At 45.5% G+C, this 14,022-nt stretch overlaps 1 protein-coding gene across 1 annotated transcript in view; it reads right to left on the bottom strand.

Moving 5' to 3' along the window:
* Nucleotides 1-13,818, bottom strand: part of LOC130129089 (uncharacterized) — a 31,787-nt gene extending 17,969 nt beyond the window's left edge. Inside the window, 4 exon segments of the mRNA XM_056298884.1 lie at nucleotides 2,657-3,316; nucleotides 3,842-4,336; nucleotides 4,373-5,161; nucleotides 13,690-13,818. Of these exon segments, the coding sequence (XP_056154859.1) occupies nucleotides 2,657-3,316; nucleotides 3,842-4,336; nucleotides 4,373-5,161; nucleotides 13,690-13,818 (2,073 nt within the window).
* Between the last annotated feature and the right edge of the window lie 204 nt (nucleotides 13,819-14,022).

Genomic DNA, 14,022 nt, shown 5'->3' with positions numbered 1-14,022 from the left:
CACGACAGGGGAATGGGCCTATGCTTGCGCAGGGACAGTTTACAGTCTAATGTCTAAGTTCAGTGGAGATTGGTGTAGGTTTTTTTCTAGACCAGATTCTAGTACTCACCCCAAAGACAACACACACACACTCGTGGGTATAGTTTACAATAAAAAAAAACAATTTATTTCAACAGTTCAAAGTAAAGTTATTTCAATATCAATACTAAATTAGATGTGTAATATATATATATATTTTACTCTATTATACTTTTTAAAAGTTCTTCCTAATATTCTATTTATTGTCTATATCTATCTATATTCTATTTTATACCCTTCTAATATGTTACTTATGCAGCCATATTCTACACTAACAAATTAAAGAAAATAATCCAAAATAAAGTATGAGTGCACTCAAAGAAAATAATAAAGAAAAGAAAAGGGGGAATGATTCAGTCTTCCAATCTGTGCAAGGTGCAATGTCCAGATCCTACCACAATCACAGGGGCAAGTTAATGTAGAGGCGATGATGATGCATCCAAATCCAGGGCGATGATGGGGGCAATCCAAAGGGGGTATCCAAGGGTTCCAAAAGGGTGTAGCAAGGGGGGTTGTTCGGGGTACTAAAAAACCAGTCGGCACAAAATTGTACAGATTCCTTATTAATTGCAATCTCTATCAAACAATTACAAACAAAATAAAAATACCCATATCTAGAGTCAATTCTCAGAATTAAATCATTTCCTACATATAACTAATATGCGGCTGAATGACAACAGCCTATTGCTGTAAGAACAGTTAGAAACAATGTCATCGCAGCCAGGCTGCGGCACTATCAACGTGAATTCACGTCTAGCTGGCTGCTATGGGTTCCATGCATGCCATGTAGCCCGAGTTGGCTCGGTGGCTAGTGGCAACTGGAGCTTACAGTTTTTTTTAACAACAAGCATATTATTATATTGAAATGTCTAACATTCCTACATCAAATAAACCCTATGGACCGGGTGTCCTGACTGGTTTTAAAGCTCTGAATCATATGGGAACTGCTAAGGATCATAGATATACGTTTTAGCTGGGTTAGCTTAGCTTAGCAACCAATGGAAAATTGTCAGTCTTTAGATTTCAAGATTTTAAACTCTTATCTCACCAGGATTCCAGCAGCGTACAAAACACAAGAGAAAAGAGTCTTCCTTCTTCCTTCTTCCTTCCTTCCTTCTTTGGATAAAATCAAGATATCCTACGTAAATGGCTATGATTACATGGAACACAGAAAGCTGTTTACTTTTTAGCTTTGGCTAGCGGCTCACCAAGGAAGCTCCGTGGGAGGGATCTTTTTTGTCGTAGTTCAAATGTCCTGTAGCTCAAATATCCGTAGTTCAAATATCAATAATTCAGGTATCCATAGTCAAAGTTGTCCGTATTTCTAAATATCCGTATTTCTCTTCTCTATTGTCGACGGTTGTTTGCATGGTTTAAACTCTGTAGCTCGTGTGCCTCCTAGAGGCTACTCGTGGAACTTACATACGTCACAGGGTACATGTAATCATGTGGGTTACATTCTCCCCCACTAAACCGCATCAGTCTCTGCATGTGTCTAAACACTGTATGGTCTTGCAGAGGGCACTCTAGAAGAATCAGGGACATTTCTGCCCAAACTTTCGAAAAATGAGGCCATGGCTAGGACTAAAGGTCTTCTTAGTTCACCATAACAGAGTCTCTCAGGGGGATGTCTTTCTCTGATAGATCTTCTGATCGGTTCGCTCTCAGACGGGTTTCCGTCAGACAGGTCAGCCTGGCCTGTCACACCAGTGGGCAGTGCACTCTCGGGTTCAAGTGGGTTGTTTTCAGGTGAACGTCCTTCAATAGGTCCAAATTGAGGTACAACAGTAGTGGATGATGCGGGGTCTCCCTCAGGTAAGTGTCTTCGAACAGGTTGAGAGAATTCATCTGTGACTACTTCTGTCTCACGCCCAATTGGTTTCTTTTCAAGTAACTGATTGTGAACAGACTCAGGGGTATGGGGTACTTCACTAAGGAGTGGACTATCAGATTGGGAGAACTCCGACGGACTTGGATTCAACCCGACTGGGTTCAACAGTTCCGTGGCACGTGCTAGAGGGGTGGCCTGTGTGGTTGTCCTAATGCTTTGGGGAAACCTTGTGGAGATCTGTGGATAGCAATCCTCATCCTCGTCACTGCTGGGCATATCTGGGTCAACAATATTGTCGTGCCTGGTCTGCTGCGAGACTGTTTCCCTGCGTCTAAGCCTCCTTGTTGGTAAGTTTGTGTCAGGTTCTGAGACTTTATCTGTAACAGGTAGAAAGCCGCAGGGCAGAAGAAGGTCTCTGTGAAGGGTACGGTGTGGACCTTCACCCTGTTCTTGCTTGACGACATACACTGGGCCATCTCCCATCCTCTTCACCACAGTATGGACTTCCTTTTCCCATCTGTCCGCAAGTTTATGTTTTCCTCTTAAATTGACATTCTTCACCAGGACTCTATCTCCGGTAACAAGTTCTGCGGCTCTGATCTTTTTTATTAAACCTGGCTTTATTCTTCTCTCCCATCTTCTTAGAGCTTTCAGAAGCAAGTGCATAGCTGTCTTGGAGGCGCTGTCGAAGATGTTTAACATACTCTGAATGCGACTTGAATCCATTTGGTCTGGTGTAAGGCCTAGAACCAGATCAATGGGTAGTCTTGGCTGTCTACCAAACAACAATTCATATGGAGAGTAGCCTGTGGTGTCATTTTTCGTGCAATTGTATGCATGGACTAGCGGTTTGACAAAGTCCCTCCAATGATATTTATCCTTGTCTTCTAGTGTCCCGAGCATGCTGAGAAGGGTCCTGTTAAATCTCTCGACAGGGTTTCCACGTGGATGGTATGGCGTGGTTCTGATCTTTTCGGTTCCAGTCAGACAGCACAACTCCTTGATGGTGTGGGATTCAAAATCTCTCCCCTGGTCACTGAGAAGGCGACTTGGAAAACCATACTGTACAATGAAGTTTTCCCACAGTGTTTTGGCAACCGTATTCGCCTTTTGGTCTTTTGTGGGGATGGCAACGGCAAACTTGGTGAAGTGATCCGTGATGACGAGGATGTTTCTAGTGTCCTTACTATCAGGCTCAATACAGAGGTAATCCATACACACCAGTTCAAGGGGATAACTGGTCTGTATATTCTCCATATGAGCAGCATGCTGGGAATTGGCTTTCCGCCTCACGCATCTTTCACAAGTCCTACACTTCTGTTCAACAGACTGAAACATCTTTGGCCAGAAAAATCTGGAACGAACAAGATGAAGGACACGCTGAGCGCCAAGATGACCGACTTCATCATGAAGGCCTTGCAATGCTCTTTCTCTGTGGCTACTAGGCAGCACCAGCTGATAGATCTGATTCCCACGATCAAGACATTTCCTGAACAGTACTCCATCTATAAGCTCTAGTCTATTCCATTCTCTAAGGAGCAGCTTGACTTCTGACAGTTCAGAGGACATCTCTTGAAAAGTGGGTTTTCGGTTTCCTTGAATGAAACTGATCACACGTCTGATAGATGGATCCTGTCTTTGAGACTGATACCAGTCATTGTGAGTCATTCCAGGGAGGGTGCCTTGTCCAGAGAACACAAAGTCATCAGGGATGGCAGAAGCATCTAAAGCTAAGGATTCAGCAAGAATGGGGAGTTCTGGCTGCAAATAGTCAGCCAAAGTGGTCACAGAGTGGCGTTGACATGAAGCAGACAGCATGTCACCAGAAACAGTTTTGCTTTCTCCATCCAAAACCCTTTGCTTCAGCTCTTCTATCCTCGCTTTCTCCTGCTTGAACTCCTCATCTTCTTCTGACGGACTCTGGGGTCTTCTGGACAACCCATCGGCATCTTGATTGCTGATCCCAGCCCTATAATTTATGGTGAATCTGTAGGTTGACAGAGCGGCTAACCAGCGATGTCCTGCTGCATCAAGCTTTGCTGTGGTCAACACATAAGTTAGGGGGGTATTGTCTGTTAAAACCTGAAATTCTGTTCCATAGAGGTAATCATGGAATTTCTCACAGATGGCCCATTTCAAGGCGAGGTACTCTTGCTTGTGGGCAGGATAGTTTTGTTCACTTCTGGATAGTCCTCTGCTGGCATAAGCTACAACCCTCAGCTTCCCATCGTGTTCCTGATAGAGCGCAGCACCGAGACCATCGCGGCTGGCATCAGTATGCAGGACGTAAGGACGATTGGGATTGGCGAAGGCAAGAACAGGGGCCGAAGTCAGTTTATCTATGAGAGTTCTAAAAGCAACGTCACACTCTTCAGTCCACTCATTTCCAAAAGGTAAGGTGGGATTGATGGAAGTCTTGACCCTGTCCTTCTTGTAAATCTTCCCTCTTTTCCTTGGAGCAACATAGCCAGCAGTTAGAGCATTCAATGGCTTTGCTATTTTAGAGTACCCTTCCACAAAACGTCGGTAATATCCAGCAAATCCTAGGAAGCATTTGAGCTCTTTTCTGTTGGTGGGTTGAGGCCATTCTCTCAAAGCAGAGACTTTGCTTGGATCTGTGTGGACTCCATTGGCATCTACAACATGGCCAAGGTATTTAACAGAAGTCTGGAAAAAATGGCATTTTTCAGGGGACAACTTTAGGCCATAGTCTTTGAGCCGGTTCAACACTTTCATCAATCTGGCCTCGTGCTCTTCTAGTGTGTCAGAGAAGACAATCAGGTCATCCAGAAATACTAGTACTTCATTGAGATGCAGGTCTCCAACACATTTCTCCATCAGTCTCTGAAAGGTGCTTGGTGCATTTGTCACACCTTGGGGCATACGATTAAACTCATAGAAGCCTAGAGGGCAGACAAAAGCGGTCTTGTGCTTATCTTCCTCTGCAACTTCTACTTGATAGTAGCCTGACTTCAGATCCATGACAGAAAACCATTTGGCTCCACTAAGAGCAGAGAAGGTGTCTTCGATGTTGGGGAGAGCATAGGCATCTTTGATCGTTCTCATGTTCAGCTTCCTGAAATCTATGCAGAGTCTTATTGCACCATTCTTCTTCTTGACAACTACAATGGGGGAAGCAAATGGAGACTCTGACTCGCGAATAATTCCAGCGTCTAGCAGCTCTCTTAGGTGTTGTTTGACAGCTTCTCTGTCAGAGGGATGAATGGGTCTGGGTCGCTCTCTAAAAGGGGCCTCATCCTGGAGTCGGATGCGATGTTTTACTGCAGTTGTATGACCATGAGACAAGTCATCAACAGCAAACACCTCTGGCATGCTGTTCAGCTGGTGTGTGATCCGTTTTTTCCACTCTTCTGGAATGGGGGAATCTTCCAAATTAAAGTTGGTGGTGTTACTCTGAGACTGAGGGATGTCAGGCACAGTCATATTTTGGGATTCAGACGGCATCACATACTGTGCTACCATCATTTCAGCTATCACCTGCCTTGGATGCAGTGTGACACTACGATCAGTCACATTTCTGAGAATGACAGGAATCTTGTTTAAAGATCGAAGTGGAGTTTCTATCAAGGAATTTTCAACGAACACTCCACCAGGTAAGGAAACGGTTTCAGGGGATTCGACCACGAAAAGGGAACGTGGGAAATGTTTCTTAACTCTGACATCTCCAAAGACAGACACTTTTCTTCCTGGTGGAATGGTGACAGGATGGCGTCCATGCAACTTAACATGATTGGCTGAAATCTCTTCTGATGACTTAGGGCAACATGCTGGAACAGCAAGATACAGTCACTATTGATATTGGGCCTTTGTAAGAATTCTCTTCCATGCTTTTCTATGCCACCTTCATATAATCTGTCAAGGACATTGGTTCCAATCAATAGGGGAATCTGAGTGTTAAAATGGCAATTTGGCACAATGAGAACTAATGAAGAGACCTGTTCAGCTACACCAGTGATGCTGCTGGGGAAGGAGATGAGGGCTTGGATATAACCCTGGTAAGGAACATGTTGGCCACCTGCACCTTCTATCTGGAAAAGAGTCTGAATGGGCTGGATGGGGAGGAACGATAAGTGGTTCAAGTAGAATGTCTCTGAAATGGTTGTTACTTGGGAACCGGTGTCAAGGATTGATTCACATTCTATTCCTTCAATGGAGACAGATGCAGTGCAGCGTGGCCCTACAAGTTCACAGGGAAGGGATTGGCTATTTTGGTATCTTTGTCTGTATCTATTTTTTCTTGTCTGGGTTCTATTCATAATATCATTAATGGGTTTGGGACTCTTATGCTGGTACTTAGCTCCTGAACGTCCCGAAACAGGAGCTGCTACTAGTTTAAAGGCATGGAGGTGAGGGTATGCGTATTCCTGTGAGCTTCACGTTTTTGTCTCAGCTTGGTGTTCTTTTGATGGACAAGAGCGGGGTTGGGGGCACTCACACAGTGGGCAGCAATGTGACCATCTCCACCACATTTAAAGCAGAACCATGGCTTGGGAAAACGAGGCGTGTAAATTCGAGGTGTGGAGGCATTCATGACCATGCAGCTGGTTTCAATCTGAGTTCTGTTTGGCTGTGGTTCTTCCTTGATGGACAGGGTTGCAATTTGTTTCTTTAACTCAGCTACCTCATCGCGGAGTTTCTGTGTGTCTTCATTTTTGTTTTCGGCTGGGGCTTCGATTCCATAAACAGTGTGGGCATGCACTGAAGCTTTTGAGCTCCCTAGATGTTTCTTCATCCTATCTAGTTTAGCTGAACGACGGCCTTCTTCTGTCCTAAGCTGATGAAGCAATTCAGGAAATAAGGGGGGGGCTATTTTTTTTCTGTTCAAGCTGAAGACCTAAAATCAACGAGTGGTCCCAGCATCCTCTGCAGAACTGTCTTATTAAGTGTTTTTCTGAATCTACAAGTGAAGCTCCCCCTCTAGAGATGACTTTAGTGAGGAGGGTCTGAAGTCTGAATAAATAATCAGATGGCTTCTCTCCAGAATTCTGGTTTGCACTCAAGAATGCAGCAAAAAGCTCTTCTCCATCTTCTACGACTCCAAAGGCTGATTCGATGTGGTTTACGTACGCAACAGGGTTTGCATTGACACCAAGCGGTTTCACCATGTCAGAAGCTGGACCAACCAAACTCTCTAGAACCTTTCTGATTTTTTGTGAATCGGTGACATAGGTGTCACTTAGAAGCAGCTCAACCTGAGTTCTCCAAGCTTCATAATCTACTTCCCCATTTGGCTTTGGAAGCCTACCTGAGAAGGTTCGAATTTTACTTGGGCTACTGTATGGTTGTGTTGACTCATTCTTAATAACATGTTCTACTACTACGTTCTGGATGCTCGGGGGATTAATTATGTCTTCTTCAAGGCTCATTGAATTACGCATGGATGAGTGTGTGGTTGGAGCACGGTGAATGTCAGATATAGATGGCCGTCTGTTACATTCTTGGGTCATGCTAGGCGTGTGCTCAACATCAATGCTAGGCTTAGTGTCTTGCATAGGGCTGTGTTCCGGTAAAGACGTGTTGTCAGTTTTCTGTGATGCTGTAGACCGAATGCGCCTCAGTTCATTTTCTAAGATGGAGGCATAGCCTGACATGGCACTACCACCAATAACGCTGAGTTCTTCGAAATATTGCTGGGCTAAGTCTTTGCCTATTTCCTCTTGACATATTTGTCTAATTGTTCTGACATTCCATAGAGTAGTTGGATCAACAGGGCTAGGTATAAGGCCAAGGGTATCTGGGGTTATCCTGGTGATTGACTTTTCACACTCAAATTCTATTATTACCCTACCATTAGGTTGGTTGGGCTCATCCACAACTCTGATGCAGGATGAGATCTTCCCATGTTGTTCGAAGAAGCTTATTATCGTTTCGGCAGAGCTCATTTTATTGACACCTTCAACTAATAAGCAGTTTTGTCCATGGACTTTATACTAATTGCAAAGATCCATATTGACTGTGTTATTTTAAAAATAAAAAAATATATAATCAAGTATTTTATAGAGAGGTGTGGTCAGTGGGGTAGTATATGGCCTGAAACGCTAATTAACCAATCTCCTGGCTGGCTCGCCAACTTTCTGTAACCTGCACGACAGGGGAATGGGCCTATGCTTGCGCAGGGACAGTTTACAGTCTAATGTCTAAGTTCAGTGGAGATTGGTGTAGGTTTTTTTCTAGACCGGATTCTAGTACTCACCCCAAAGACAACACACACACTCGTGGGTATAGTTTACAATAAAAAAACCAATTTATTTCAACAGTTCAAAGTAAAGTTATTTCAATATCAATACTAAATTAGATGTGTTATATATATATATATATATATATATATATATATATATATATATATATATATATTTTACTCTATTATACTTTTTAAAAGTTCTTCCTAATATTCTATTTATTGTCTATATCTATCTATATTCTATTTTATACCCTTCTAATATATTACTTATGCAGCCATATTCTACACTAACAAATTAAAGAAAATAATCCAAAATAAAGTATGAGTGCACTCAAAGAAAATAATAAAGAAAAGAAAAGGGGGAATGATTCAGTCTTCCAATCTGTGCAAGGTGCAATGTCCAGATCCTACCACAATCACAGGGGCAAGTTAATGTAGAGGCGATGATGATGAATCCAAATCCAGGGCGATGATGGGGGCAATCCAAAGGGGGTATCCAAGGGTTCCAAAAGGGTGTAGCAAGGGGGGTTGTTCGGGGTACTACAAAACCAGTCTGCACAAAATTGTACAGATTCCTTATTAATTGCAATCTCTATCAAACAATTACAAACAAAATAAAAATACCCATATCTAGAGTCAATTCTCAGAATTAAATCATTTCCTACATATAACTAATATGCGGCTGAATGACAACTGCCTATTGCTGTAAGAACAGTTAGAAACAATGTCATCGCAGCCAGGCTGCGGCACTATCAACGTGAATTCACGTCTAGCTGGCTGCTATGGGTTCCATGGATGCCATGTAGCCCGAGTTGGCTCGGTGGCTAGTGGCAACTGGAGCTTACAGGTTTTTTTTAACAACAAGCATATTATTATATTAAAATGTCTAACATTCCTACATCAAATAAACCCTATGGACCGGGTGTCCTGACTGGTTTTAAAGCTCTGAATCATATGGGAACTGCTAAGGATCATAGATATACGTTTTAGCTGGGTTAGCTTAGCTTAGCAACCAATGGAAAATTGTCAGTCTTTAGATTTCAAGATTTTAAACTCATCTCACCAGGAATCCAGCAGCGTACAAAACACAAGAGAAAAGAGTCTTCCTTCTTCCTTCAACGGGAGATCATCTGTCTTTGGATAAAATCAAGATATCCTACGTAAATGGCTATGATTACATGGAACACAGAAAGCTGTTTACTTTTTAGCTTTGGCTAGCGGCTCACTAAGGAAGCTTCGTGGGAGGGATCTTTTTTGTCGTAGTTCAAATGTCCTGTAGCTCAAATATCCGTAGTTCAAATATCAATAATTCAGGTATCCATAGTCAAAGTTGTCCGTATTTCTAAATATCCGTATTTCTCTTCTCTATTGTCGACGGTTGTTTGCATGGTTTAAACTCTGTAGCTCGTGTGCCTCCTAGAGGCTACTCGTGGAACTTACATACGTCACAGGGTACATGTAATCATGTGGGTTACATGTGCATCAAGCCTTGCTGTCGGTGTTGGCGTGATGGTGGGGTGTGGTTAGGAGGTGGATGGAGAAAGTGTGCATCAAGCCTTGCTGTCGGTGCTGGCATGATGGTGGGGTGTGGTTAGGAGGTGGATGGAGAAAGTGTGCATCAAGCCTTGCTGTCGGAGTTGGGGTGTGGTTAGGAGAAGTGCTCAGTTCAGGCAGTTTATTTTAGCCATGATACATCAAAAGCAGAAGGCATCTGATTGAAACATGTCTGTGATCTCCAGGGTGTTCCCAAGCCTCCGGGCCTTGGGACAACATGAGCTTGCTAGCTAGAACAATTTGCATCTTCATGTCTGCTGGCGGGCTACAGAACCCCTGCTACTGCAGTATGCTGATTCTATTGTCTCCTGCGTTTACTGCTTATTGTAGTTATTCAAAGCTTTTATCAGCTCCTACAAAACCCCTACTCCTGCACCCATGGATGCAGAATATGCAACTTTACATTTGCTCACTGGCCAATACTGGAGCCACCATACCTAAGAGCCTTGGTGTCATCCTAGATAGTCGGTTCCAGTCATATGAACAATGTCCCCAGATGGCCTTTTTCCATCTGTGAAACACCTCCAGACCACGCCCTGCATTAACGCAACAGGAAGTCTTAGTCAGTACTTTGGTCACATCACGCACTGAGTACTGCAATTGTCAAGTGTCCTGGCTCATAGTCAGTTATGTGAATATAAGTTGTGGTTATTATTATTGTAATGTGACTCTTATGAGTGGGTTTTATATGTTGTGGAGTTGCGGGGGGTCTATCTGTGCTTATGGACTGTATGTGGATTCGCTGTGACAGACTTTCTTGTAACTGAGAATGGACACTCGCCTGTGTTAAGGACTAATTGCAATGGCTCTAATGACTGACTGATTGCTTGATGAGTGAGTGAACACTGGACCGGGATAGGTTGCTTCCCTTCATAAAAGCAGCAGTATGATGAACGAGGGGAGGAGCATACCGGCGGGGAGCTGTGATGCGGAAGGCGGACGGACGACAGCGGTGGGACCGGCGCCGAGAGAGCGACTGCAGCGCGAGCTAACCTACTGCCGAGGAGACCGGTGTTCATCACATGTGCGCTACATCCGGGAAGTGGAAGGAGGAGATGAGCGACGGGTGACCATTCTGTGTACAACGCTCTCGACTCGTCCAGATGAAGGGACGTTGTGTTTCCATTCTGTTGGTGTTGTCCCATTGCTAGTTTTCGTCCTCGGCTCGGTGAGGCCGTGAAGCTGAGCCCTGTCGTTGCGCTTCCTCTGTAGCTGGGGGCGGAGCCTCGAGCGACTACACTCACACTGAAGTGCCAGTGGGGGGCGTTCGGCCTGATCGAGACGGCACCATTCCATTTACGCCCTGGAACGTGACGTCACCAGTCTAGACTGGGTGACTGTGGACTCTGGCTGCTATTAGTCTTCTGGACAGTGGGTTGACTCTCCTCCTTTTTGTTGTGGCCAGTACATTGGACTTTAGTACTGGTCGGCAGAGGTTGCCGACCAGTACGGACTGATTTTATGTTACGCGGGGCTTTTATTAGTGTGGCGGGAACTGCAAGAGTGTGTTTGTTGCCACCTGCTGACATTGGGTTGATTACTCCCCCTTGTGGTGTGGAGTATAAGCACTGCTGTATAAGTGGGATGAATTTGCTGTTTCTAGATTGATGTGTTTTAACTTAAGATGTGCCCTGTGCTTTGATGATTGCCGTGTTTTGTCACCTATCTATTGTTGTGGTTTTTAACGTAATGTGTTGTATGGGGGAGGGTTTGGTTCTTTAGCCTGAGCCTGTCAGTGGAAAGATGACTGCCCTCTGGTGGTGCCCTATTACAGCGGCCTGCTTAACTACAGCCCTGTTATTTGTGCCTTATATGAATAAACTCTTTGTAATTAGTGTTCTTGCGTGTTGCCTGTGTATTGGGTGGATCTGATTCTTGTGGCGTGGGAAGTAGCCCTCGGTCGCGACACAATGTGATCCTGGTAGGCATCCTCATCCAACTTATTCACCGACTTCAACTCATCCAGAATTCTACAGCACGGACTATTACACGTCAAAGTCCACTGACTGTCTCTCTCTCTGCCGCTGATTCTTAAAAAAAATGTGCATATATATATTTCTAGCTTTTTCCGATTAACCCAATGGCATATGGCCGGAACGCTTGTCGAATAACTCCCCTGGCTCACGTTTCCGCAAGAAGGAGATAGTCGTAACACCAGCTTCCTTCAAACTCGCGTCGGCTGCTCTTGCTATTTTACACGCTGAAGCCTCGCATGGGTTGCATTACCTTCAGGCCGCGAAGGAGACGTAGGGAGAATGCTTTCGGTTGCTGGGCCAGAGGGGTTGCTGGAGAACGAGTCCCCAAACATCACACCGATCTACACCCACTATCCCTCGGGTAAGGGTGGCCTAATGAATGCCTTGCCCAGTGGACGCTCTGGCCGTGACCAGTTCTGCCCCGCTGATTCAATTAGACTGGCTTCCTGTGTCAAAGCAGATCAACTTTAAAACTCTTTTTTCAACATTTAAAGCTCTTCATAATCTATCCCTTGCCTATCTCACAGACCTCCTTCAGACACTCCATCTCGCTCCCTGCACAATGGGTGCCAGGGCTTTCACATATGCTGCACCCGAACTCTGGAACTCCCTTCCCCGTCACATTTGCATACTGGACTCCATTACATAATTCCAAACTGCTCTTAAAACCCACCTTTTTAAACTAGCTTACTCCCTTTAACTGCATCTTGATTTAATTCCTTGTTGAGCTATGCGCTGTTGCTTATTGTGTTTTATTGTTGATTGTACTGAAGGTTTTACTGCTTTGTTGTTGTATATTGCAGCGAATTAGGGGGGCAGCCCGGGAACCGTCGCCACAGCCGTGACGCGAACCCGCATGTCCTGCACCGCGGGCGACAACGTTAACCAGTCGACTAAAGGGTCCGACCCGTTAGCCAAGGGCTACCGATCCTATTCATCCGTGATTGTTACATTGCCCACTTCCTTCGGGAAGGGCGTCCCCGGCCGGACCGTCACAGCCGGGGTGCAAACTCGTGTATTCCGCACCGCAGGTGACAACGTTAACCAGTTGACTAAAGGGTCCGAACCCGTTAGCCAAAGGCTAACGTGTCTACTTATCCGTGCACGTTACAATATGATGTAAGGTGACCTTGAGTCTTATGAAAAGTGCCGTTAAATAACATTTGTTATTATCCTCTTCAGCCGCCTTTCTGGGGTCGGGTCGCGGTGGCAGCAAGCTAAGTAGGGCACTCCAGACGTCCCTTTCCCCAGCAACGCCCTCCAGATCCTCCTGGGGGATCCCAAGGCGGTCCCAGGCCAGTTTGGACATGTAGTCCCTCCAGCGAGTTCTGGGTCTACCCCGGGGTCTCCTTTCAGTTGGTCGTGTCCGGTAACCCTCCCAAGGAAGGCGCCCAGGCGGCATCCTAATCAGATGCCCGAACCACCTCAACTGCCTCCTTTCGATTCTACTCCAAGCTCCCGCGGGATGTCCGCGCTCCTCGCCCTATCTCTAAGGCTGAGCCCAGACACCCTACGGAGGAAACTCATTTCAGCCGCTTGTATCCGCGATCTCGCCCTTTCAGTCACTACCCGAAGCTCATGGCAAAAGGTGAGGGTTGGAACGAAGATTGACTGGTAAATTGAGAGCTTTGCCTTCTGGCTCACCTCCTCCTTCGCCACAACGGTCCGGTACAACGTCCGCATTACTGCTGATGCTGCACCAATCCGCCTGTCAATCTCCCGCTCCATCCTACCCTCACTCGTGAACAAGACCTCCAGATACTTGAACTCCTTCACTTGAGGTAACAACTCATCCCCAATCCGGAGGGAGCAAGCCACCATTTTCCGGTAGAGAACCATGGCCTCAGACTTGGAGGTGATGACTCTCGTCCCAGCCATTTCCCACTCAGCTGCAAACCGCCCCAGTGCGCGCCGGAGGTAACGTTCTGATGAAGCCAAGAAAACCACATCATCTGCGAAGAGCAGAGATGCAATTCTGAGGTTCCCAAAACGGACACACTCCTCACCTTGGCTGCGCCTTGAGATCCTGTCCATGAATACTTTCAGACCATCCTGAAGTCCACCATCATCCAGGACCGCATGTGGAGCGGTTTCTCAGCCACGGCCAAGTTGGAAGTGATGTCGGAGAGGCTCACCTCTCTCCATGCTAGAAGGAAGGAGTGGGCTTTTGGCGACATCACCGAGTGTGCAACCGGACAGCTGAACATTAACTATCTGCAGGATCTCACAACATCCACATGCACCAACCCTTCCGTTGTTTTTCCCTACGCGATAGCCGAGAGGACCAAGTCAATGATTGTACAGAAAACGGCTTGTAACAGGTGTATGAAATTCAGATTTGACCAGATATGTTAAGCGATTTGAGTGGCTCTTGCAGCTAG

Source organism: Lampris incognitus, chromosome 18 (assembly GCF_029633865.1).
Source record: "Lampris incognitus isolate fLamInc1 chromosome 18, fLamInc1.hap2, whole genome shotgun sequence".
Taxonomy (NCBI): domain Eukaryota; kingdom Metazoa; phylum Chordata; class Actinopteri; order Lampriformes; family Lampridae; genus Lampris; species Lampris incognitus.
Note: the sequence above shows the minus strand (reverse complement) of the source record. Positions and strands in the feature narration are given on the sequence as shown.